The 22,440-nt window shown below is 41.4% G+C and overlaps 3 protein-coding genes across 3 annotated transcripts in view; 1 reads left to right on the top strand and 2 right to left on the bottom strand.

Annotated features, from left to right (window-relative positions):
* srpra (SRP receptor subunit alpha) overlaps positions 1–6,367 on the top strand; it is a 7,054-nt gene extending 687 nt beyond the window's left edge. Inside the window, exons 3-14 of the mRNA XM_035679684.1 lie at positions 69–232; positions 455–615; positions 715–877; positions 1,107–1,257; positions 1,379–1,500; positions 1,618–1,739; positions 1,832–1,918; positions 2,629–2,801; positions 3,395–3,608; positions 3,823–3,986; positions 4,758–4,856; positions 5,006–6,367. Coding sequence (XP_035535577.1) covers positions 69–232; positions 455–615; positions 715–877; positions 1,107–1,257; positions 1,379–1,500; positions 1,618–1,739; positions 1,832–1,918; positions 2,629–2,801; positions 3,395–3,608; positions 3,823–3,986; positions 4,758–4,856; positions 5,006–5,134 — 1,749 coding nt within the window. The 3' untranslated portion in view covers positions 5,135–6,367. The remainder of the gene's footprint in view (positions 1–68; positions 233–454; positions 616–714; positions 878–1,106; positions 1,258–1,378; positions 1,501–1,617; positions 1,740–1,831; positions 1,919–2,628; positions 2,802–3,394; positions 3,609–3,822; positions 3,987–4,757; positions 4,857–5,005) is intronic.
* On the bottom strand, positions 6,110–15,017 carry fam118b (family with sequence similarity 118 member B). Its single transcript, XM_035679685.1, has 7 exons — positions 14,481–15,017; positions 13,854–13,943; positions 13,365–13,617; positions 9,669–9,896; positions 8,782–8,910; positions 8,268–8,565; positions 6,110–7,608 (listed from the first exon to the last, which is right to left on the bottom strand). Exons 2-7 carry the CDS (start codon positions 13,934–13,936, stop codon positions 7,538–7,540), a joined length of 1,062 nt encoding a protein of 353 aa, XP_035535578.1. The 5' UTR covers positions 13,937–13,943; positions 14,481–15,017; the 3' UTR covers positions 6,110–7,537.
* Positions 15,018–16,827: 1,810 nt separating this feature from the next.
* Positions 16,828–22,440, bottom strand: part of ilvbl (ilvB (bacterial acetolactate synthase)-like) — a 5,777-nt gene continuing 164 nt past the window's right edge. Inside the window, exons 2-14 of the mRNA XM_035679683.1 lie at positions 21,777–21,978; positions 21,395–21,522; positions 20,959–21,209; positions 20,530–20,629; positions 20,264–20,361; positions 19,921–20,057; positions 19,443–19,577; positions 19,120–19,234; positions 18,790–18,959; positions 18,435–18,505; positions 18,266–18,337; positions 17,771–17,876; positions 16,828–17,655 (exon numbers count right to left, since the gene is read on the bottom strand). Of these exons, the coding sequence (XP_035535576.1) occupies positions 17,477–17,655; positions 17,771–17,876; positions 18,266–18,337; positions 18,435–18,505; positions 18,790–18,959; positions 19,120–19,234; positions 19,443–19,577; positions 19,921–20,057; positions 20,264–20,361; positions 20,530–20,629; positions 20,959–21,209; positions 21,395–21,522; positions 21,777–21,978 (1,764 nt within the window). The 3' untranslated portion in view covers positions 16,828–17,476. The remainder of the gene's footprint in view (positions 17,656–17,770; positions 17,877–18,265; positions 18,338–18,434; positions 18,506–18,789; positions 18,960–19,119; positions 19,235–19,442; positions 19,578–19,920; positions 20,058–20,263; positions 20,362–20,529; positions 20,630–20,958; positions 21,210–21,394; positions 21,523–21,776; positions 21,979–22,440) is intronic.

Below are 22,440 nucleotides of genomic sequence, written 5' to 3'. Positions count from 1 at the left end.
CTGTCTGTGTCTCTGTCTCTGTCTGTGTCTCTGTCTCTGTCCCTGTCCCTGTCTCTGTCTGTGTCTAGGTGGGTTTTCAAAAGATCCTGACGCTGACGTATGTGGACAAGTTCATAGATGACGTTCAGCTCCATTTTAGGGATCGTTATAAGAATGAGCTGGAGCAAAAGGGGGCTCTGAAGCTGCTCAACAACAACTATGAATTCGAGGACGACTTCAAGATCCTGCTTAGGTAAACGCAGCCAGTCTGACTTATGGAGGTGAACTGTTATGATGAAGAGCAGCACTGGTGTCATAATGTGTATTCCATTTAAAAAACAAAAAAACAAAAAAAGGTCAGACCAATGAAGCTGTGAGTGTCAAACGGGTATTTCAACAACATTTATAGATGTGTCATCAGCCAACCTCATTTGTCCTGCACATGCTGACGTATATATCAAATGTTTACCACAAGGGAGGCGGAGGACAGCAGCAGAGCTCGAAGCCCCGGCCAAATGCGGACCTTTAAAGAGTCTGAGAAATCCCAAAAAACTGTGAAGTCGATGATTGAGACAAAGGGTGGAGACAAAGTCAAGGAACGGGGTGGCAAGAAGAATAAAAATACCAAAAAGGAGGGTGAGTGCCGTTGGTGGTGGTAGTCCTAAAATATCTCTTAAATTGCTAGTGTAACGTCATTTCAACCCTGATTAAATGTTATCTTCCTATCTTTTCCAGCTCCTGCAGCTGAGCCTGTCAAAGCGGATCAAGGCAAGACCTCATCCTCTGGGCAGAAGATAGTTGAGAATGGTAACCAGGGTTTGACTGCTGACGAGATCATGCAGAAGAAGAGAGAGGAATTCTTTCGCAAGCGCTTGGTGGGACCTACTGAAAAACCCAGGTAGGAGAAAATACACCCATGAACGTATTGCCCAAATTTAAACAACATTAAAGGCATGATCTGATGTGTTGAGAATGAATGCAGGTTAGATTGGTTTGATTGTCCTCATGGGTTCTAATAGGTAGGTTTCTCACCTACTTACTTTATTTTGGAAAGCTAAGAGGTATTGTCTCCTAGCTTAAAGCATGTCTATTTGCTTAATTCCGATATTCTGTCTTCCGACTCACAGTAAGTCCCCGAAGCCTCAGAAGCCGAGGGAGAAACAAATGCGTGTTTGGGACATGGGTGGCAGCAGCGCCAAGGACCTGGACTACAGTGGAAGGAATGGAGACGGTTCCCCCAATGGTGGCGACCAGAACCCAGAAGCACAAATTGACCTGGTATGCACCCCCTGCACTCTTTTTCTTCTTTTCTAATAAAGGGACATCGGTGATAGTCACAGTATTAATGTTAAAAGAAAGGGTCTGTTGCCAAGTTCTCAACGTCCTGGATGTGTTTCAGGGGATACAGCTAAACTCCATGAAGGGTGACCTGCTGTCTGTGGACTATGAGTCCAGTGAGGAAGAGGAGGTGGAGGAGGAGGAGGAGGAGAGGGTGGTTGTCAATGAAACAAGCAAGACAAGGTAAGTTTGTGTTTGTTGGATGTTTGGAGGATTGTTTAAGGGGATATAATTATAGATTTCTGCTATTTCTTCACTGTGCGTTGTGAACAATTTCCCACCTTTGTTTGTTGAGTTCAGCTCCAAAAAGGCTGGCGGTTTTGGGGGCATGTTTGGGATGCTGAAGGGCCTGGTGGGGTCCAAGAGCCTGACCCGGGAGGACATGGAGTCAGTACTGGATAAGATGAGGGACCACCTCATCGGTATGTTACCGCATCTACTAATCTACTCTCCAACTTGATTTTCTGCAACATTTAAAAGTGCATTGTCCGCCATTCACTCTCTGATCCTACAGCAAAGAATGTAGCAGCCGAAATTGCCTCCCAGCTCTGTGACTCTGTAGCCAAAAAACTGGAAGGCAAAGTCATGGGCACATTCACCAGTAAGTAAAGTTTCACAGCTATTTAACACACCGCTTTCCTAAATTATTTTCCATCGGTGTGAGGATTAGTTATAATGTGCATCTTCTCTACCTTTACTTCTCCTTCTCTGAGAGCACACGTGTACATGCTGGGAACAGTAATGTCATTACAGTAGCATCCCCCGAGACGTTCTGTATTATCAGCGCAGTAAATTGATTAAAATAGGATCTTGCTCTCAGTTTCTTATCCACAGGATGCAAGCAATCCGACACAATTTTGTATAAACACTTAGAAACATCGCACACATATTAAAGGTAAAGTAAGTGTTTCTTTGAATAGGCTTGTTGCAACTTGTCATCTGTTTACAGTTTGTCACGCATATAACATTAATATTCGATTTTCATAATCACAAGCAGCACCTTAAAATGTACTTTCATTATCATGTTGATTATATTTAGGTATATCCTTTATTGTTCTGAAAATATACGTAGCATAATATTGTATTAGCAGGTGTATGGCAGTGTTGGGAACTAAATATTGTTTATTATTATATATTAATGATACATTGTGAAATCTGAGATAGAACGAGCCAATGGGATGTGCTCTCAAAGCATATTATAATACCTATAATAACTGTATGTCATTGTATATAAGATCATTTGTGTTCGTTAATAACAGTATAGCATGTAGAATAATCCTAAAACAACGTTGTGTGTGTGTGTGTTTGTAGCTGTGGCCTCAACAGTAAAGCTGGCCCTGCAAGACTCACTGGTGCAGATCCTGCAGCCCAAGAGAAGGGTGGATATTCTGAGAGACGTCATGGAGGCGCAGAGCCAGCGAAGGCCTTTTGTCATTACTTTTTGTGGCGTCAATGGAGTTGGAAAGTCCACCAACCTGGCCAAAGTGAGTTGTCTCTTTTTAAATACATGAAGACATGTATTGTATGTATCCCCATTTGGGGAAGTTTCCCCCCGTGTTTCTGTGGTTTGCAGGTCGTTTACCCACGCCAGCCAGTTTTACCCATGGGGCTTTACTGTGCCTTTTTTGTCAGAGTTTGTGGTCATGGGAATTCACACTGGGGTTCTCTGTTTAAAATCCCTACGGTGAAGGCATTTAGAGCATACTTCAAATTACATTCAAATTCTTGAGTAAGCACATATTTTAAACTTCTTTATTTAACAATTAAGCCTATATAGCTAAACCAGGGATCTTTTAGATCAGCACTTGACCTAAATCTAGCTAAAAAAAACAGTTTACATTTACCCAGCCCAGAAATGTCACACCCTCTGTGGTGTCCAATTAAATTCCAATTCCAATTAAATGTCAGAAATACTTAATATAACCAGTGTAAACAGAGTAGATAACCCAAAATATACAATTATAGTGTTTACTTGATACCTAGTTGTCATTGTCTGAGCTGATGTCAGGGTAGAGCCACACAGACAAAATTAATATGGAAGGGCAACCTTCTAAAACGTCTCTGTGCCTTGTTTCAGATCTCTTTCTGGCTGATAGAGAATGGTTTCACTGTGCTGATCGCGGCCTGTGACACGTTTCGTGCCGGGGCAGTGGAGCAGCTCCGCACACATCAGCGCCGCCTGAACTCGCTGCATCCTCCAGAGCAGCATGGAGGACGGCCGGTAGTCCAGCTCTATGAGAAGGGCTACGGGAAGGATGCTGCTGGAATTGCCATGGAGGCCATTGCCTATGGTATGTTGAGTAACTATTAACTAATAGAATTTGTAGAAAGCATGAAGGTAGCTTACTAGGACAATGTAAATCTGTGGTTCAGTGTTGATTCTTATGTGTACTGTACCTCATTTGTAAAGAACAGGTGTATGGGTGGTGATAGGGTTTCCATATACGACTAATATCACATGTATGGTAAAGTCATATGTCCCCCTTCTGTGTCTCGTCCCTTCAGCCCGCAACCAGGTCTTTGATGTGGTGCTGGTGGACACTGCTGGGCGTATGCAGGACAACGCCCCCCTAATGACAGCCCTGGCCAAACTTATTGCGGTCAACATGCCCGACTTAGTGCTGTTTGTTGGAGAAGCTCTGGTGGGCAATGAGGCCGTTGACCAGCTGGTAAGACCACTGACAAATGAACACTTTTGGCTCGGATACACCATGCACTAAGAAATGCAATTGACGGCTCACACTGAGGAACTCATTGTTAAAATGTATGTTCATATCCTAACCCCATTCTGTATATGTAATGATGTGATCAGCTGCTAGAACTTGGTAGCGACTGAGGCAGGGACTTATGGTTTTGGAGCTTAAAAGACCAGTGGCGGTGTCCTTCACTTCACCCTCCCCTTCCGAGTGTGAAGGAAAAACGTATGTTGTCCACGAAAAATGTGAACGGCCATATCCAGAGCCAGTGTTTGGTGTGTCAGTTCTGGGCTACTGTAGAAACATGGTCCAACATGGCGGCCTCCATAGAAGGTAACCCATGGCATGTGTAGATATAAAAGAGAAAAAAAAAAAAGCAGAACGATTCTTATTTCAGACTAATGAAAACTAACATGTTGCTCTATTTCAGCCAATAGAATAGATCCTCCTAAATGTTACACACTGGACCTTTTAAGCTTAATTGACCTAATGACATTCATTAACAGTAACGGCTAAGTCAGAAAATACTTGAATACTTGATTTATTATTCTTAAACTCTCCAGCAGGGGTCAGTATTGCTCCGGTGATCTGCTGTCTCGTTGAATAGTCATCATAATTGTACGGACGTGTGTTTTCTCCTCTGCACTGTAAATAATGAGATGGAAAGACGGTGCTATACATATTAACTCGGTTGTCATCGGTTTCCACGGGAACGACTCAGCTTTCCTTTCCTTGTGTCCTCAGGTGAAGTTCAACCAGGCTCTGGCAGACCACTCCATGTCTGACAGGCCTCGCCTCATTGATGGAATTGTTCTCACTAAGTTTGACACTATAGATGACAAGGTATTTGAATGTTTTGATGATGTTCTATCTACCTTTAATCACGTGACGTGGCCTCTAATTGATCTTTTAATTGTAATGAATGATTTGTCTGTGGCTCTTTTGATGACTTGCGGATCAATATTGATAGCATCGTCCTTCCTCTCTCACAGGTCGGTGCCGCCATCTCCATGACTTACATCACTGGCCAGCCTATTGTGTTTGTGGGCACAGGGCAGACCTACAACGACCTGCGCAGCCTCAACGCCCGCGCCGTGGTCAGTGCCCTGATGAAGGCTTAACTGGCTGCATGTTCTGCTGTCTGTTCATCGTCGCAATGAAGCCAACAATACCTTCGCCACGCTGCCGTGAGATGTTCCAGCCCTGCTACCTTTGCGTATCTCATCCTCCTGTCCTGCCCTCTCTACTTTGCATTAAATGAAGAACTGGTGTCATGCACAGGACTTAATTCTCCCAGTAAAGGACAAGTGTGCACTTTGAAAGACAGAACATTTTGCAACAAAGCCAGAGGGGCCTCCCTTTACATCAGTTCTAAATCTTTGGGCCTACATTAAAAAGTATCTCAGATCAGAGTTTTGAAACAATGCAGTCACATCCAGCTGACATTTTAGCAGACTAAATGGACCTAGGCTGTAAATGTCATCAGTTTACTGGTTTACACACTAAAGACAAAAACAAAAAAACAATCCCCCTACCTGGCATTTTGTCAGTCAGTTTTCCCCTCTTCATGTAAATGAGGCCAGGTCGTGAAGGCTTGCTGAATGTGACATTTGAGCAGCTGCCTGTGCCTGAGGAAAGCTTAGTGACCATAGTGCCTATCGTCTCCTGTTTTCTTAGTTAACACTTTCACTACCTGGGTGGTTACCTATCAAGAGTACCATGGCAGTTCGGGTCAGTTCAGAAACCCACCAGTGTTGAGAAGCAGTCTGAATCTGTTATTTCTATTTGTTCATTAAGTTGGCATGGATATCAGCACGTGTGGAGTTCAAAAGATGTTACTCCCCTGTCAAAAATGGAGAAAGAAATCGTGTAGTAGTGAAGATGACGCTTAATCAAGATTGGCTCTTTGGTAAATGGGGCAGTTCATCAACATCTCCCAAACAACTATGGTACGCTATTTCTGGTTGGATTGTTCAGTCATCTCCAAGAGCTCCTTGCCTACCTAACACACAGTTAACACGTTTTCATTACAAAATGGAGACTTTGATTCCTGAGTTTATAGTTGATGAAAAATGGAGAGATATTTTTTTAATTAATTTGTTTGGTTCTTACAGGTTGCCTGTAGATTTTCAGACTGCACCTTCTGTGTGGTCAGGTGAAGTTCTTCGGCCCTTTTTATTTATGTTTTCCCCTCCGATTTTCTCTTCATTTGTAAGAAGAAATATAAGTCTTAAATATCTCTAGCCCCCTTTAATTTGTGGTAGTGCAATATGAGAGAATCAAGAGTTATACATGAGATTTGAGCTAATTTATGATGTAAACATTTCTAAATAAAGCTGCTATATGCAATGACATCCTGGAACTCGTTCTGTCATATGTTGCAGTTCCAGTATGTACATTATGAGACGGACAAAAATGACAGCACAAATGGGATACCAAAAGCTTTATTTTGAAAATAGTACTTATAAATACTATGTCAGAAAACACATGCAAGTATTAAAAATACAAAAAAGGCTTACAAAGAACATTTACAGCACAGGAGTGGCAAAGTGATTGCTACTGGCTGGGAGCCTCTCTGCTATAAAGACATCTTCTGAACTTCTGAGGACAGAATCATAATGTGTTTGCAAACCAAGTAACATCTAATGTCAGAGAATTATCCCCATTCCCCACCCAGTAGTGTGCAAATCAAGTTTTCCTGGTTTCACGGTTCTGCGTGATGGATACAATCCTTAAGTGATGTGCGTTATAGCTTGCACCCATAGTTTCTCTTACAGGACAGGTGGGTCAAGCTGATTAAAGTCCAAATCCAAACAGTGAATCAATGCAGCACAGTCAGCTTCTGCCAGCGGATTCAGATCTATCATTTGTCATGTTGAAGTGAGAACATACCATTTAGTCTTCTGTGTAACACTTTTTTTCTACTGTAACTTGCCAAATGTTGAGCAGCATTGCAACACAGTACGCTGGGACTGTGAGGTTGGGTATTGGTGTTGACAGTTACTTAAAATGTCTCCCTTCCCTTTTAAACTAGAACAAATAAAGGAAAATAATGGACACCTGTAAAATACTGACAACAGCTTTTCCCGTTGCCCATAGTGTTCCTGGATTTCTAAATCCATAGACTCAAATCAGATTTGAGTACTACTCAAAAGTAGACTGATCTCTCGACGGAGCTGTGGAGGAAAATGACTGATACTGATCCCGACTGTGTGCCTGTCAAGAATGATAGTCTGGGGTAAAAAGAGAAGGAAGGGACTTAAATGAACAGTTGAGAAACAAAGAGCATCAACTGAAACGTTGCCACTGACTGCCATGCATGCAATACTGCAAAGTCAGTTGTATCTTGTGTAAAGGAATACCAGCAGGTCTTTTTGATACTGAAAATCAAGAACAGACTTGAGTTTTCTATCTACCAGCATGCAGTAAGAAAACAAAGAGTCCTGGACAGTGCTTTATTGTATTATTCTGGAAATGTCTCTTGCAAGTGGCCACTGCCTGAAGTCAAAGAGAAGCATTCAGTCCTAACCTTGAAGGAGGCTTTTCTGTGTGTTAAAGCCGTTCTGCTGTTCCTCCCCATTCTGTGAGGGAGGCCCTGTAGGTAACCATAAAAAAAAGACAATTAGAAATGCAGCCTACTCATATTCCGATGAACAATTCCAATTTTCTTTTGCAAGAGAGACGCTGACAGAAAACTTAGGAGTACTGATAACAATGTATGCCCTAAATCAAATGTGCACCATGGCAGGTGAACTCTGCTTCCAGGCTAGTGTTAATGCTTAAACTCTAGCTCAGCCCTTGTTATGATATATCCTCCAGGCTGCTTTTCTTAGTTCCCTTAGTGAAATACACTAAAATGTCAGATGCTATTTATTAAAAGTTTTCAATAAAAACCAAACAGAACTATGAGTATAAGATAAACAGTAATGTATACAAGAAAGAAATAGATCTTTTAGATTCAGTTATCAAACACAAGTTAACATTATAATAAATGCACTGCACACTGTTTAACTTGGTGCCTTACTACCAGTACTATTAGTTTGAGTATCAGTAAACAACATCAAACTATTCTGAACTGGAGATTGCAGCAGTAACCAAGCATTGAATAATTGACAGAGTGGCCCGTAACACACATTGACCTCACTACAAATGACGGCACGGTTTGTTGAAAGTCTTCCATTGAGCTCACATGCAGAATACATCCTCTACAAACAGGCACACAAATGAGCCGTGCCTGACTCTCGTCCACCTTACCCCAGTCGTTGGTAGACACGTCGCGGTTGCAGATCTCATTGGCCAGCCTCTCAAAGTACTCAGGCAGGTCGGCATACTCGTCTCCATAGGAGATGACCTTAATGCCCTTGTCCAGCATGTTGTCGCGCAGCTTCTTGAACTCACCCACGTCCTCCCGCCGCACAAGCATGAAGTGTTCCAGGTCTGACTTGTGTTTGACCGCCTCCAAGAAAAGAGCCTGGAAGGTTGTGTCGTCTACCGTGCGCCCACATCCGAGGAACACAAATGATTTGGTCTCGTACAGCTTCTGGATCTCACGCTGTGGAAACCAGCGGTGTATTATTACACATACAACACAAAAGCTACAATGTTAAATGCATCAAAGTGCAGGGACAGAGGCAATTTGGTACTGAAACCTGTACTGTACCATAATATAGTACCATAACATGCTGTGTTATTTACACTTCAGACATTTAGAGGAGAATGTTGAACAGAATAAAGTCCTTAATCAGAAACATAACCAACAATCACTCACCATAACCTCGGTGTTCCTCAGTACATTCTGGTAGCCAGCAGGGTGCAGTACAATACCACTGGGGTTGGTGTAAACACCGTGGATATGCAGAACACTTAACCTCCGTTTCTCCTGAGCCCACTCCAACACCTAGACACACACACACACACACACACACACACACAAACACACACTTAACAGTCCATTGCACTCAATCCTGTTCTGGCTGGGCAGGGAGTAAAATCACTGAACAGCAGTTAGAGGATATTAGCCCTGATGGAGACAAGGCATAAATACCAGGACTGAGAGGCAAAGCGACAGGTCTCTCAGAAAACTCTCACCAATTCTTGCAAATTTGTTTTCCATTTAACAAATAACCAAACTAGCTTTAAATCAACTGGGACTAAAACGACCTGATTGAGATTCCTTAGAGAAACAAAACTTTTTATTTTTAGTGGGAAAACACACACACTTCCCCTTCAGTGAAGTCTGAAGCCAAAAGCAAATATTGTTCAATCTATAAAAATTGACAGCAGCTGAGTAATGGCTGGAACCTTAACCTTCCCCCACCTGTCAAAAGACAAAAGGCTCTTTCAGGACAAAGCATAATCAATCCCCCCCCCCCCCCCNNCCCCCCCCCGAAACCAGCCAACGAGGAACTTCACTGAAAGACAATGTCTTAAGTGCCGTGAGTCATTTCACCCAAACGCTCAGAGGACAAGATACTATTCAGGCTGCTTTACCTGCACATTTAAACCCCCCACAATCTGAGCCTGCCCTAACACAAAGTACTTTTAGTACTTCAAAGCATGGTTCTGTGACCTTTGCACTCATTTGAAAAAGCTGACTGGATGTGTCGTGGCAGGAAAGATCAATCAATGCCATAACATAAACCATGCACTGTTTACCTTCTTCTCATCTGTCAGGTCCAAAGACTCCAGCTTGGTGCCCTGGTGAGCTGCGTAGATCTCCAACAGGTTGTCAAAGTTAGTAGTGAGGACCAGTGCCCCACTCTCCATTAACTGCAGCACTGAGCGTAGTAGATGTTTCCCTGCATGCTCCATCTTGCACTCCAAGTCGTCAAACACCTCGTATAGACAGTCCTTGAAGAATGTGGATCGCACATTGCCTGTTCTCTATATAAAAAAATATTTAATTAAAATACAATTAAAAGAGGAACTGCACGATATAGTTCTTTATGTACATTCAAACATCAAAATACCTTAACAGAAGTACACTGAATGTACAGGGATAAGATTTGGGGATGTCAGACAAAAATACCTTGACAAAAAATGTGTTTCACAGTACTTTTTCACATGCAAGTACAATGACAGGAAGACTTGATACCGTGCATTATTCACTTGAGACAGAATGCCATATGGACTGTCTGCCTACTCATACTTGATGATCAATAGTCAGCAAAGTACCTTTCAACAGTCCTGAATGCAGTATAACAGCTGGAAAGGGAAGTGCAGTACTGAATATCTAGTGTGCCAAGAAGAAGTCAAATTCATGTAAACAAATCTGCTTTATTCAACATAAGTATGGTCAGATTGTAGTAAAACAAACCAAATTTAAAGGGGAAATAATTAAGTGTTGGTACAATTTATGTTTTTCATTTTGTTAATGTCATAATATTGCATAGTTATATAGCCCAATTGGCCTTCTTATTTAGAGAAGCGTAAGTGATATGCACCTGTGCATACTTACTATGCGTAACCAGGAGCTTAGACCCAAATCTGATTTACTACACATACAGTAATGTACTCCAGGCCTTAGACATGGCAGAAAGTGTTTTTATTTATTTTGTTTTAACATGCTTTCAGCGAGACTTCCCCTTGGCATCCTTACTGCTCCAACTTACTCTCAAGTGACACTTCAGGGGTGTGTCAAGTGTGCACCAGTTTTCAAAATATCTGCTCAACAGCAACTTTGTTCTGTATCACTATCACCCTAGCAACTCCCATTCAACCTGAGTCTGCTAAGAGATTATGGGCTGTGAATACACATCTCACTTAATCTCACCCTTACCTGGCAGAGCCTGTTGTAAAAAAAAAAAAGAGAAGCAGGAAGAGGCGGGCTGCTAAGAATAGCAAAGAGTAGTACAGAGATGCAGTGACCAAGGTGATCCTAGCACAGGAAAATGCTCCGCTGACTTCGAGAGATTACAGCTCTAATGGGCTAAACAGCGGGAGTCCTTTTTACAGGAAGAAGCTCATTATCCACATCCAGTGTCTACAGCACCAATCCTGACCACTGTGTCCTTGGACTGTCTCAGGACTTATGTAATAACCAAATGAAGTGCAAGTAAACAACTCTGCTTTTTAAATACCGGGATTCATTCTAAACTAATGGATTATTTTTCATAAATGTATTTTATTTAAACTTTTATGTTAGCTCAGGACATTGTAGGGCCACTGTGGACATGCATACAGTTCAAAAATACAAATACGTAGCAGAATGAACAGATGCAGACTGTTCACAGTTCGGTTGCTGCTAGAGAATTCCTATAATACAGTGATACAAAGAATCACAGGCAGCTTTTGGTTGCTGGTGGTTTTCTTTGGCAACAAGGTATGTAGAGGGCTTCATCATTTACACGTTTTAGATTATCACCAAAATGACGATCAACAATGATCGAATGCTTCTTCCGCTGACCCCGTGGAAAACACTGTTTATACTCAGAGCATGAATTGAGCAAATAAACTAGTCAGCAAAGTTGTAATTAGCCTCGTTTTGCCACGGTCAAAGGTGTGAGAGGATTTACGACAAAAGCAGTCTCATTGAGTTTTAACTTCAGATTACCCTCATTACCTGACGCTGTGTGCCTGCAGACCACCATAATCATGCTGATACACAATTCCATGGAAAGTGGGTTAAACTCACAGCCCTGGAATTAACTGGAACAACTTCATATGCTTCAGGTTTCTCAGGGAAAGCTATGATTCACACTTGAAGAAATTCCTTCTCTTGGGTCAGAGGGCATCAACTCAGGTCTTCTAACGTGCTAAACTGCAGAAACACTGAAAATGTTTACAGACGGGTTTTTGTGAATGGAATTGCTACACACTTTTTTTCCTCGACAGTAACCCGCTGTATGCTTGCTGTTTAGGTGGTGCTTTAACCCTGTCTAAATGGAAAATCTGGGCTGGGTGGCTGCTGATTCACATTATTCTATGCTTGTTTTTTTTTTCCTCAGCATGCTAGGGCCTGCTGTTTCTGTAGCCAACGGCAGTGGGCTGGTGTCTGCACGACTGTGGATTGAAATAAACACGATGGGTAAAGCCATAAAAGCGCTGTTTGTTCCCTTTGTGACAACAGGCAGAGGGCTGAAACAAAGCGTGTTTTATCAATGTCAAAGGTGCGATGAGACATGACTAACACAGGAGGCAAATGGTATTAAGGCTCCCATCTGCCAGCCCTGCTCCAGACCAGATAGGTCCAAAAGGAAGAACATGGATTTATATTTATATAGACATATATTTATATGGAAATCTAAAACTGTTTTTATTCATTACATTTGTAATAATCCAACTGGTTTAGAACTGCAAAGGGGAATCGCCTTTTCTCACTCACCAACCGCACCAGTAAGTTTTCCGTTATTTTCATTTTGTTTCCCCAAACTTTTTTTTTTTTTTTAAACTGTGTTAGTCTTTCACACGTTTTGTTCCTTTCCCTTCTGCCACCACATACAGACTCTTGTCTACTGTTGATGTAACGTTAGGGAGAAATGAAGACTCCTTGGTGAGTCACAATGGATCTCCTTTGTAATACAAACATAAATAACAGGAAATAAGATAAGTCATTTGCAGAGGTATGAATTGAAATTGCTACCGTTTCTTGTTTTACAAAAGAAATCTCATAAAATGTCCCGCTTGTTGAACTTTCGCTTTATTTCTCTTTGGGAAACTCATCTGAGTTTGGATGCATAAGTTATTACAGACGCCAAATGACAAGAACTAAGTGATCACCAGGCTTAATAATCGAAACATTTAAAAATTGCCACTGCTTTACTAATCTTAGTATTATGAAGTTGCTTCCAATGCAGGCTGCTGTTTGCTGATTAAACTGAAAGAACCGAAACTGAACTAGCAGCCAGATTACCTAAACTACCCTAGAATCATAGTTTAGTGCATGTGTAGTTCAGAACATCACCAGTACTCCTTTTTTTGAGGAGAGTTAAAAAAAAACACTAATGTTTCCTACACACTTGCCTGCCTTAAGAGTGTTGGGGTTTTTTCAGGGATCCCTGAAGAAAGAAAGAGAGCACTGGGGCATTCTTCAACACCAATAAACTCGAAAAAATAGAAAACACATTCAGCTCATTGCACGTGTGGTTGATTCCACATCAACTGATTAATACGTTTGTCTGTATTTAACTAAATCAATTTCTAAGAGAGTGCCACGAACGAGCCATGTCTCATTAGCTATCGGTGTTTTAATGAGATAAGGCTAAGATGTCTTATCTCAATCCATGAAAGTTGAAACAAAATGTCCCTGGCTGAGGAAAGGACAGTGAGCTGGCAGTCTGTCTGCCATGTGTTTGTACATGTGCAACAGGGTGGTGTAGAAAGGAAAGGCAGGGGAAAAAGGATCAGGCTTACCGGGGAAAGTTTCTGAATGAGGTCATGGGCCACATGAACCAAATTCTTATCTTCCTGCATGTGCTTCTGGAAACGGCGACTCTCCTCCTCCTCTAGTAGGTCAAAGTCATTGGCTGCATCGAGCAAGGCCTGGATGAGGCCTTTCCAGGAGCGGAGCGCAGGGACCTGAGGGGCCACCGCCGAGCTTACCCCTGTGCCAATCACCAGGACAAGCTCAGGGGCGCGCTTGGTCTTCAGGCTGGGCAGCAGTTTCCTTTGGGGGAAGGCAGAGACTGAGTGACGATGGTTCCAAAGATGCTGCTTCCCGAATCCTTCCAACAGCATGAAGGTTCAACAAACCATTTCAAGCACACTAAACACGCAGTGTGAAACTTAAACCCACCTTTATTTAGGGCTGGCAAAAAACAACATAAACAAAGATTTGAATCAGCCCTGTTAGACTGATGGACTAGAGTGTGCAGCTGGTCTTTAGGCAGCACCTGAACATACCTGGGCTTTTTTGCGTTTGAGTCTGCATCCTGAGAGTCAGCTGCAGGTCGCTTCTCAGTTTTCACTGCAACAACGGAGGCCATTCAGCTCCTGCGAGAGAAACACGATCAACCACATGTTCACTTTGTTAACGACTTAACCTCACAGTAAGCCCCACAATGCAACAATCCTGGATACCGAAGGCTGTCACGTCTATATGTCACTAGTATGTCATTTGTGAAGCTTCCCTCCTAATGACTTAGGGAAATGATGAGTGATATCCATCCAGGTCTGAGTGACATGGCCAAGGACACTGCATGAAAGGTGCGTCCACCTGTCATGCTTATGACTGTCTTTAAGCAGGAAGTCATTTATACATTTCCGCCTGTTAGTCATCAGAAACACAGCTTACAGTAACTTGTTCAGGCTGTTAAGGTTTGTGTTGTTCAGGGAAACTCTAACAGACAGCTCTTTTTTGTTAAGACAGCTGGTGTTTTCCTTAACTCCAACATTAAGTCAATGCCCCACCGGTCCAACATGACATGTGCACAAAGTTACTAACGTTATATAACCCAGTCCACGTTTTAATACGAACATTAATTCCTCACCAGTCACAGTTTATATTAATATATGCAAAGCATTACTTACCTTGATAGAGGTAAGTTAAAGTCCAGTGTTTATTTCTGTTCAGGTAGTAATCCTGTTGATTCCAACTCAGCCGACGTCGTTTCTGTATTAACGTGAGCCACGTTAAACAGCTTGGAAAACCGCTTTGAGCTTTTTGATGGTGTCAGTGCTAACAATGACAACAACGTACGCGTCGGTAGCGTTACTGTGTCACCAAACAAAACGTGTCAACAAAAGCGGATAAACAAATTCCTACTAACGTTAACTATCAACTAGCGTTAAGCTAACGTTAGTTTGATTGTTGCTTTGAGCTAAGTTAGCTATGTGGAGGTTGTTAAAAGTACGATACTACCTGCATTTTACTTGTCATTCTGGGGGTAGAGTAATTAAAGTGGTATGTATCTGTTGTTAACCACTCTCTTTAGCTAAAAAATGTCACTTAATTCCCCCTGCGAGTCCCGTTATACAGCAGAAATGCTCTCGGCTGTCCCGGCTGCTCTTGCACACATACTCAGAGTGTGTTTAAGTTTAGGAGCTGTTGAAGTCGCCGCCTGTGGTGATGGGTGCCCGGTCTTATGGTGCCTTCAGGTACTGTACGAATAACCGGCCTTTCTCTTTGTCTCTGCTTGTTTTTGGTCCGGCGTGGAAAATGTGTCTTGCAGCATGGCAAAAAAACAGACACATCGAGGCGGACTCATCCAGCAGTAAAACGGTATAAGAAAATATGACACAGTGAAACAGGAGCACTACATGTAAGATTTTCATGTCGAGATTGAGCTGTTTTCATGACGGTAACGTTAAACCTCCTGACATTCTGATGATTTATAAAAAAAAAAATATGTTTTGTTATTTATGTGCATATATTCATGTGATTATTATAATCCTTAGTTCTCAATTGCATCACAAAATATATCAACTCCACTTTATTTTTACTAGAAAACAACAAAGCACTTATATGAAACTGATTTACCAAAGCATTTGAAAGCACCAAGCTGTGTGACGTCAAACGCGGAAAAGAGGCTACACAGCAGAGAGCAATCTACAGTACAGTATACTGTAAGTGTACATCTGTTGCTTATTGCAGCTGCAGTGCCTGCATCTGCTACATTATTGCGCCGATTGCAGCCTTTTGGAGATAGTGGATTAGTGGCACTTTTCATTACTCAGCATCTTTCAGAAATCAGTGGAGTCGAATAGTTTTTCATTCAGAAATCAACCAGTCTGTGTTGGTGTTCTAATTAGACAATATGATTAATATAACAAAAAGGAAATAGACTCTTTTAAACAAGGCCTAGTACACGGTCATTGTTACTTCTTTATTTAAAAGCCAGAGCTTCCATAATTGAGAATAATACCATATTTTGATCTTGAGTCTGTTAAATCACTGTTGTAGTTAAAATGGCATTTATGGATAGACCCAACAGCAGACGTTTTCCCAGATGGCCTGTTATCCCTAATGCATATGGTTTTCCCTCATAGATTATGCTAAACAGGACCACGTCAGCATAGACTGCTTGAGTAAAACTACTACTAGGCTGCCATCTCCTGTTTCACATGAAAACTGCACCTTTGTAGTATTAAGACAAAAGTCACATCCCCTCATGACTAAAGGGGGGCAATTTTAAAGGATTTAAAATGCAAATTGTTTGTGCTTTGTCTCATGTAACCCATGCTGTATGTTTTGTTGAACGTATCAGAAACTATTACATGCAAATATGCTAATGCTCTTGTGTCTAGTATAAATACTGTGAATGTAGAACCAGGGGTATACAAAGGAATTAAAGCTATGATTAGATTGTATGTTTGCTACAATATGATCATTCAAAGACCCACTCATTAAGTCACTTTTGTTTTGCAATTTATTCCACAATCTATCCAAATCAAACATCCAAACAAACATTTTCTGATCAAAAGTTTGACACACCTCACAATATAACATAATAAAAAATAAAAAATAAAAGGTAATTATATAAAAAACTAAAAAAAAAATCAAAAAAACCATGAAACTAAATGAAACCTAAATTACATAATAAAAAAAAAAAATAAAATACCCAATAAATAAATAATTGGCAGAGACTGATAGACAAAATAACCAACCAAACTTGAATAACCACCCGGGAGAGTACATAAGTTATAATTATAGTGCAATACATATTGTGTATAGGCATATTTTAAATGATAGCCCACAACAATGCATACGAGTTAGTATTCTATACCATTTAAATACATAACTGAATCAGCAGACAGATTTTCAATCTATACATATCAATGTATTTGAAGACACAATCAAATATTAAAAGGCATCCCATTTGCCATTCAGAACACATTTTTATCCCAAATCATAAACCAATAAAGAATATTACAGCTGTAAGATTTCATGTTTCCTCATAAAAAGGCTACGTGTTTATTTGATAACAGGAGGAAAGGCATACTGGTTGCATTTGATAACTTAAACCAATGCTCTCACAAATGATGATTTTCAGTCACTGGTTTATTTGCAAGAAATAAAAGTTTTAATAGGCTGTTTGGAGGTAAAAAAAACTACCCCAAGCACCTGAAGAGGTAAAATCCCTTAACAACATTTTCTTACTTTTCACTCTTTCCCTTCTTAAAATGCAGCAATTAGCTAAAATAGCACAACATGAACCTGAAAGTAGCATGACGCACAACAAAAGCTTTAGTTTCTAGGCTGGCAGATCTGGAGCTGTTGTATTTCATTGAAGTAGAACTAACGCAAACAAAAATGATGATAAATCAAGTGGCTATGAATTATAATAATAATTCCAGGTTTATGAACAGTCACCCAATGATATTCGGAGTCATCACTCTGGTGTTTGCAGAAGTATTACTAGTATGATTTTTGACTCCTGAAGAGGGAAGAAAGTGATACTGCAAGTGACAGTAAACTTTTACAAGAGATCAGCATACTGTTCAGTCATTTCCTCTCTCCAAAGTGAAATATGGCTTTAAGGGCACCAAGGATTAGCATAGGTCTGGTCGGGGCTGGGCTCTACACTCTATACAGAAATGGAGCCCTCTCTGAAGTTGGTCTTCCCTATCAGAACATTGAGAAGTACAGCCTTGCCCTCCTGGGTCTCCCTCTGAGCCTGTCTGATGATGTCGCTTAGCCTGTCGTCATCCTCACGGCCTACAAGGTAGCCCTTACCACCATAACCATCTGCCACTATATGATAATCTGCAGGAAAACACAATTTGCCAGTTAGTAACTACCTAGTCATCATATATAAATATACACACATTTTATTCACAGTTTGGGATGTAACCTGTAACATCCCATGTAGAAAATGTACCTGAAAATGCAAGGCCACATGCCACGTTGCTGCCGAGTATGGGAACCTGCTCTCTGGATATCTGACTCCAACATGCATCATTTCCCACCACAGCTATAACTGGTGTCTAGGTGGGAAAAAAGGAGTAAACTGTGAATTATCAGAAGAAAACAAAGACAAAGATGTACAAAGAAGAAGAAGCATAAATGCATTCATTGAACTGCTAAAGTCTATAATAGAGTTTCAGTTATAAAAGTCAATTCAGCATTGAAGTGGCCATACCTCTGTGAATTTTAATAATGTAATGTTTCCTACAGACAATGGCTGTAGTAATGATCAATTACAGAATACATAAATGATAGAATTTATATCAGGTTTACAGCATGGTTGCTGTGACAACACTGACTGACTGATTTTTTAAAAAGCCCTACACATCCATAGACTATTTTGGCTGATTAAACCTCGAGTGCCAGGTGTATGCATTTCCATATTATGCATTGTGATGAATGATTTTACCTTGTGTCTAGTGAATGTGTCAAATTCTGCAACACTGTATCCTAAGGAGCCATCACCGTACACTATCCACACCTGAAAAGCACACAAAGTAGCATTTCATTCATAAAAGGTGAACACCAATCAATAGATTAGATAGATCACTTTCAGAAATGCCTGAATCATATTATACCTCAGATTCAGGCCGACACAGTTTTGCCCCTAAAGCAAATCCTCCTCCAACTCCCAGCGTTCCAAAGGCTCCTGTAGGGACAAAGGAAGTAAAGCTATGTCACTATGACAACAAAGAAAGCATGATAATCAATGAATACATTACTGTAATGCATACTTATGTAATACTTATGTATGTAATAGACCAAACGTGTGATCTTTGTCTACATACAGTAAACAACCAAAGTTAACAGTTAAACTGACTTGAAATTATTAATCATTTCATTTAGCTGAAATTACAAGCACTCTACTCTCGCATTTAAATAATCAAACCTCCATTGTTTTGCAAATTGCTGTTTGGATCGAGAAGATCTAACCTGGATCCAGCCAACGCATAGGTCCTCTCGGTCTCATTATGTAAGCTGCACTTCCAACAAAATCACCCCCATCAGCAACAATGATGCTGTCCTCTGCCATTAGCTCATCCACACGGTGGAGGACTTTCAAAGGATTTAAGTGGTGTTCGGTCTTCTCGTCAGCTTTAGCCCTGGAATAAATAATATTTTCATAAACTTTACATTAATCAGTGAAAATATTTGTATGCTTTTTCATTATTAAAGATTTACCTAATCAGGACCTTTTTTTAAATATCAAGAAGAACACACACACACACACAGTAGGGACCAGGGAGCATCACCTCTGCTTACCTGTTTGCATTTTCTTTGGTCGTATCTCCAGCTTTGAGGCTCTGAGGCCATTCCTCTGGACAGCGATGGCCCTTCAGGCCTTTAGAAAGCCGCATTAAGAATGAACCAGCATCCCCTAAAATAGACAGATATTTACGTTTTAGACTCTTATCTATGCATTTGTCCTATGGCCCATATCTACAATATTAATTAGAAATAAAAAGTGTGTATTTAAAGTCATAATGCTGAAACAATACATATTATACAGTTTAAAAATTGGAGCCAGTGACAAAAAGTGTTTTTTTATTGGTGTATTCTTCATCACTAATTGGATCATCACATACCCTGAATTGCTATAGTTGGTTTCCAGAACATATCTGAGTTTTTCAGCAGCTGTGTCTTATCTCTGTTGACAGCGATGATCTTACTGCGTCTGTTAAGAACTCTGCCGTAGCTCAGCCGGAAGTCACACACAGTGCCTGCAAAAACAACACACAATGTCAACATTTCTTTAGGACATCTGGGTAGCCTGTGGCTATAATGGCTACTTTGAAAATACACTTCACTAAACAAACATAAAAACAACATCCAGTATTGGGTTTAAAGTCATTTAACAAGCACTTAATGAAACCTTAAAAAAAGTATTGAAATTATTACTGAATTATGACAGAGATCCAGTTATTAAATATCCAATCAGTAGCATGTATCAACTCTATAACTGTGTTAATTAATTACCCCATGCCATCTCTTTAACTAGTAATCTGAAGTTAAAAGTGAAGTTATTGCAATGTTAATATATAGGATTAAGACTGTATGCCCGACCTGCTAAGAGGACCAAGTCAGCCTCCTTCAGAGCGTCTCGCCTGTTCTGTCTGATGTGGATGGGACTGTCTTTACCCAGCATGCCACGGGACATGCCCCCAAGGAAGCAGGGGATGCCCAGGTTCTCCAGTGCCTTCCTATAAAGCATTTTTGAAAAGTTAAGTTAAATGACAAAACAATACTTTGGTGCTGTTCGAATGCTAAACAGAAACCTAATGAAAGCTACTGAATCTGAATATTTTAGCATATTTTTGAGAAACCAAATAGTGAACAGTAGCAGAACAACTGTAAGACACAGGACAGGAAAGTGCAGAAGGGAGGGGTATAACATGTTGTCCTTTACCTGATATCATTGACCGGCGTTGGGGGTAGTGTTGCTTGGCTACCCAGCAGAATAACAGGTTTTTTGGCTCGACTCACTAGCTCTATGCACTTCTGTACCTGATTTGTATTGAAAGAAAAAAAAAAAAAAACAGCAAGACATTCAAACTGCTGGATTAGTCATCTTAACACTGCATGCCTCAAGAGGGACTGAGCGCAATGTATCGGACCAAAAACTGTTACATCAATCATACGAGAGCGCACACGTAACATCAAACCAAGTGTTACCTGATCGTCTGTGGCTTGTGGGATGTCAACAGGAAGTGGAGACACATCTCTGGTCTCCCAGGCTCCAGCAAAAAGGTTCATGAGGTGGTTATTGAGGTACCTTACAAGAGATCACATCACATGGAATTATTTTATGTGTAATATGGCATTCCATGCCTTTATTTGACAGTTGAGAGTGACGTGAAGTGTGGGGAGACAAAAATAAGGGCAAAGGTTGCAGGTTGTATAAAATATCCAGGACTTGAACCGCAGATGGTAAGTTTACAAGGTGTGTGTGTCGCTTTTAGTTGTGCATACACAATTTCACACTTCTCTTTATTTAATCAGTCTTTTCTTCTCTTACAGCACGACTTATTCTATTGTCGCTGTGTACTTTTTCATACACTAAATAGTAATGTGCAGCGTTTAAAGAAAACACGGATAACATACCATGAGACAACTTTTCCCATCAGGCCTTTGGGAGGGTTCTTAACTCCAAACTCTTTAGACACCAGATGGTAGGGATAGAGCGTGTCGATGGGGAACTCTATGAAAACCGGACCGGGAGTTCCCGACTGGGCGACGGCCAAGGCTTTCCTGACAGTAGGCACGATCTCCCTGATAGTCCTGATGGAGGCACAGAACTTACACAGTGGCTTGAAGAGCGACATCTGATCAATATCTTGCAGCGCTCCTCTACCCTGTGCCACAAACACAGTTGATGGAGAGGTTAGACACACAAGCAGAGAAGATACAACACGTTTGAAAGGGCTATCATATATACGCCGCATCAGACAACAGCAAAACCCGCTGCTCTATTAGGCTACTTTGTTCTGTTATTCTATTCTGCTGACATCATATTCGCATGTATTTGAATCAACTCCACCTGAAGTAGTGTCCCAGCGGCTCCTCCCATGAGCAGCAATGGACATTCAGCCATCTGAGCATTCTTCACTGCAGTCACTGTGTTAGTGAGGCCTGGGCCGGCAGTCACTGCTGCTACACCAACAGTGCCTGGTGGGGAGAGACAGTGAAGGTAGCAACCAGCCCTTAAAAACACCCACAACTGATTCGGCGAACCAACTATGCGAGACACTGTCTCGAAACACTGGCACTATTAATGCTTTTAGTCACACCTGTGTTTGAGAAGTCAAATCAACCGCAGTCTGAACCAAGACACACCTTTACCAGTGCAACAGCACACCCATTTCCTTTATTCTCCTTAACTGTCGGTACACAAGATCTGATCTATCCTTGCAAATCTGCACCTGAGAGTCTTGCCACAGCATCAGCAGCGAAGACAGCAGTGGCCTCGTGTCTGGTGTCCACAATGCGGATGCCCACCTTCTCGCAAGCCACCAGGATGGGCGAGATGTGTCCACCGACAAGGGTGAAAACGTACTTGACCCCGTGGGCACGGAGCACCTCTGCCACGCTCTCGCCGCCGTGTCGTGGGCTCTTTGTCTCAGTCTGAAGTGAGAAGGAGGACAGAATAAAAGTTAAGTCAGAGAGGCGACTATTCCGGTGATTCCTGTGTAAACTAGAATAAAGCTCCGGCATAGATAAACATCTGTCAGTGTGAGCTGATGGCCACTCTAAAGGTCACCTGTCACGCTATCTCTTCACCCCAGTGGCCTTGCATATTTCACAACAACCACATATTGTTCTGGCTTGCAGTGGTGGTGTGACTCTGAGCTTTGTGCACTCCCACTAACAGCCTCGCTGTTGTGATAGCCTTTGTACCAGAAAACCACAAGGCCGGTCAAAGCTTTTACCGTGAATGGAGCCCATCTTACCTTTCACCTGTAACAGCCTACTGAATACAGGTGACTCTCTTAAGGTGAGCACAGATGATGCAGGTGTGTTTGCCACGACTGATCTGTGCAATGCTGCTTTGTTGTCATATGCATGTGGAGAAAGGAAGAGAAAAGC

The sequence above is a fragment of the Morone saxatilis genome, unplaced genomic scaffold, assembly GCF_004916995.1.
Source record: "Morone saxatilis isolate NCDOM2014 unplaced genomic scaffold, NCSU_SB_2.0 Contig8, whole genome shotgun sequence".
NCBI classification, from domain to species: domain Eukaryota; kingdom Metazoa; phylum Chordata; class Actinopteri; family Moronidae; genus Morone; species Morone saxatilis.
This window is presented reverse-complemented; position numbering and strand designations above follow the sequence as displayed.

Excerpts from the sequence above, each read along its gene's own strand:
- fam118b (XM_035679685.1), bottom strand. The coding sequence starts at position 13,936 with ATGGCCTCCGTTGTTGCAGTGAAAACTGAGAAGCGACCTGCAGCTGAC. Across the intron at positions 13,618-13,853 it reads TCAAACGCAAAAAAGCCCAG|GAAACTGCTGCCCAGCCTGA; the intron begins GTATGTTCAGGT and ends CTTCCCCCAAAG. Across the intron at positions 7,609-8,267 it reads CGTGTCTACCAACGACTGGG|GGCCTCCCTCACAGAATGGG; the intron begins GTAAGGTGGACG and ends GGTTACCTACAG.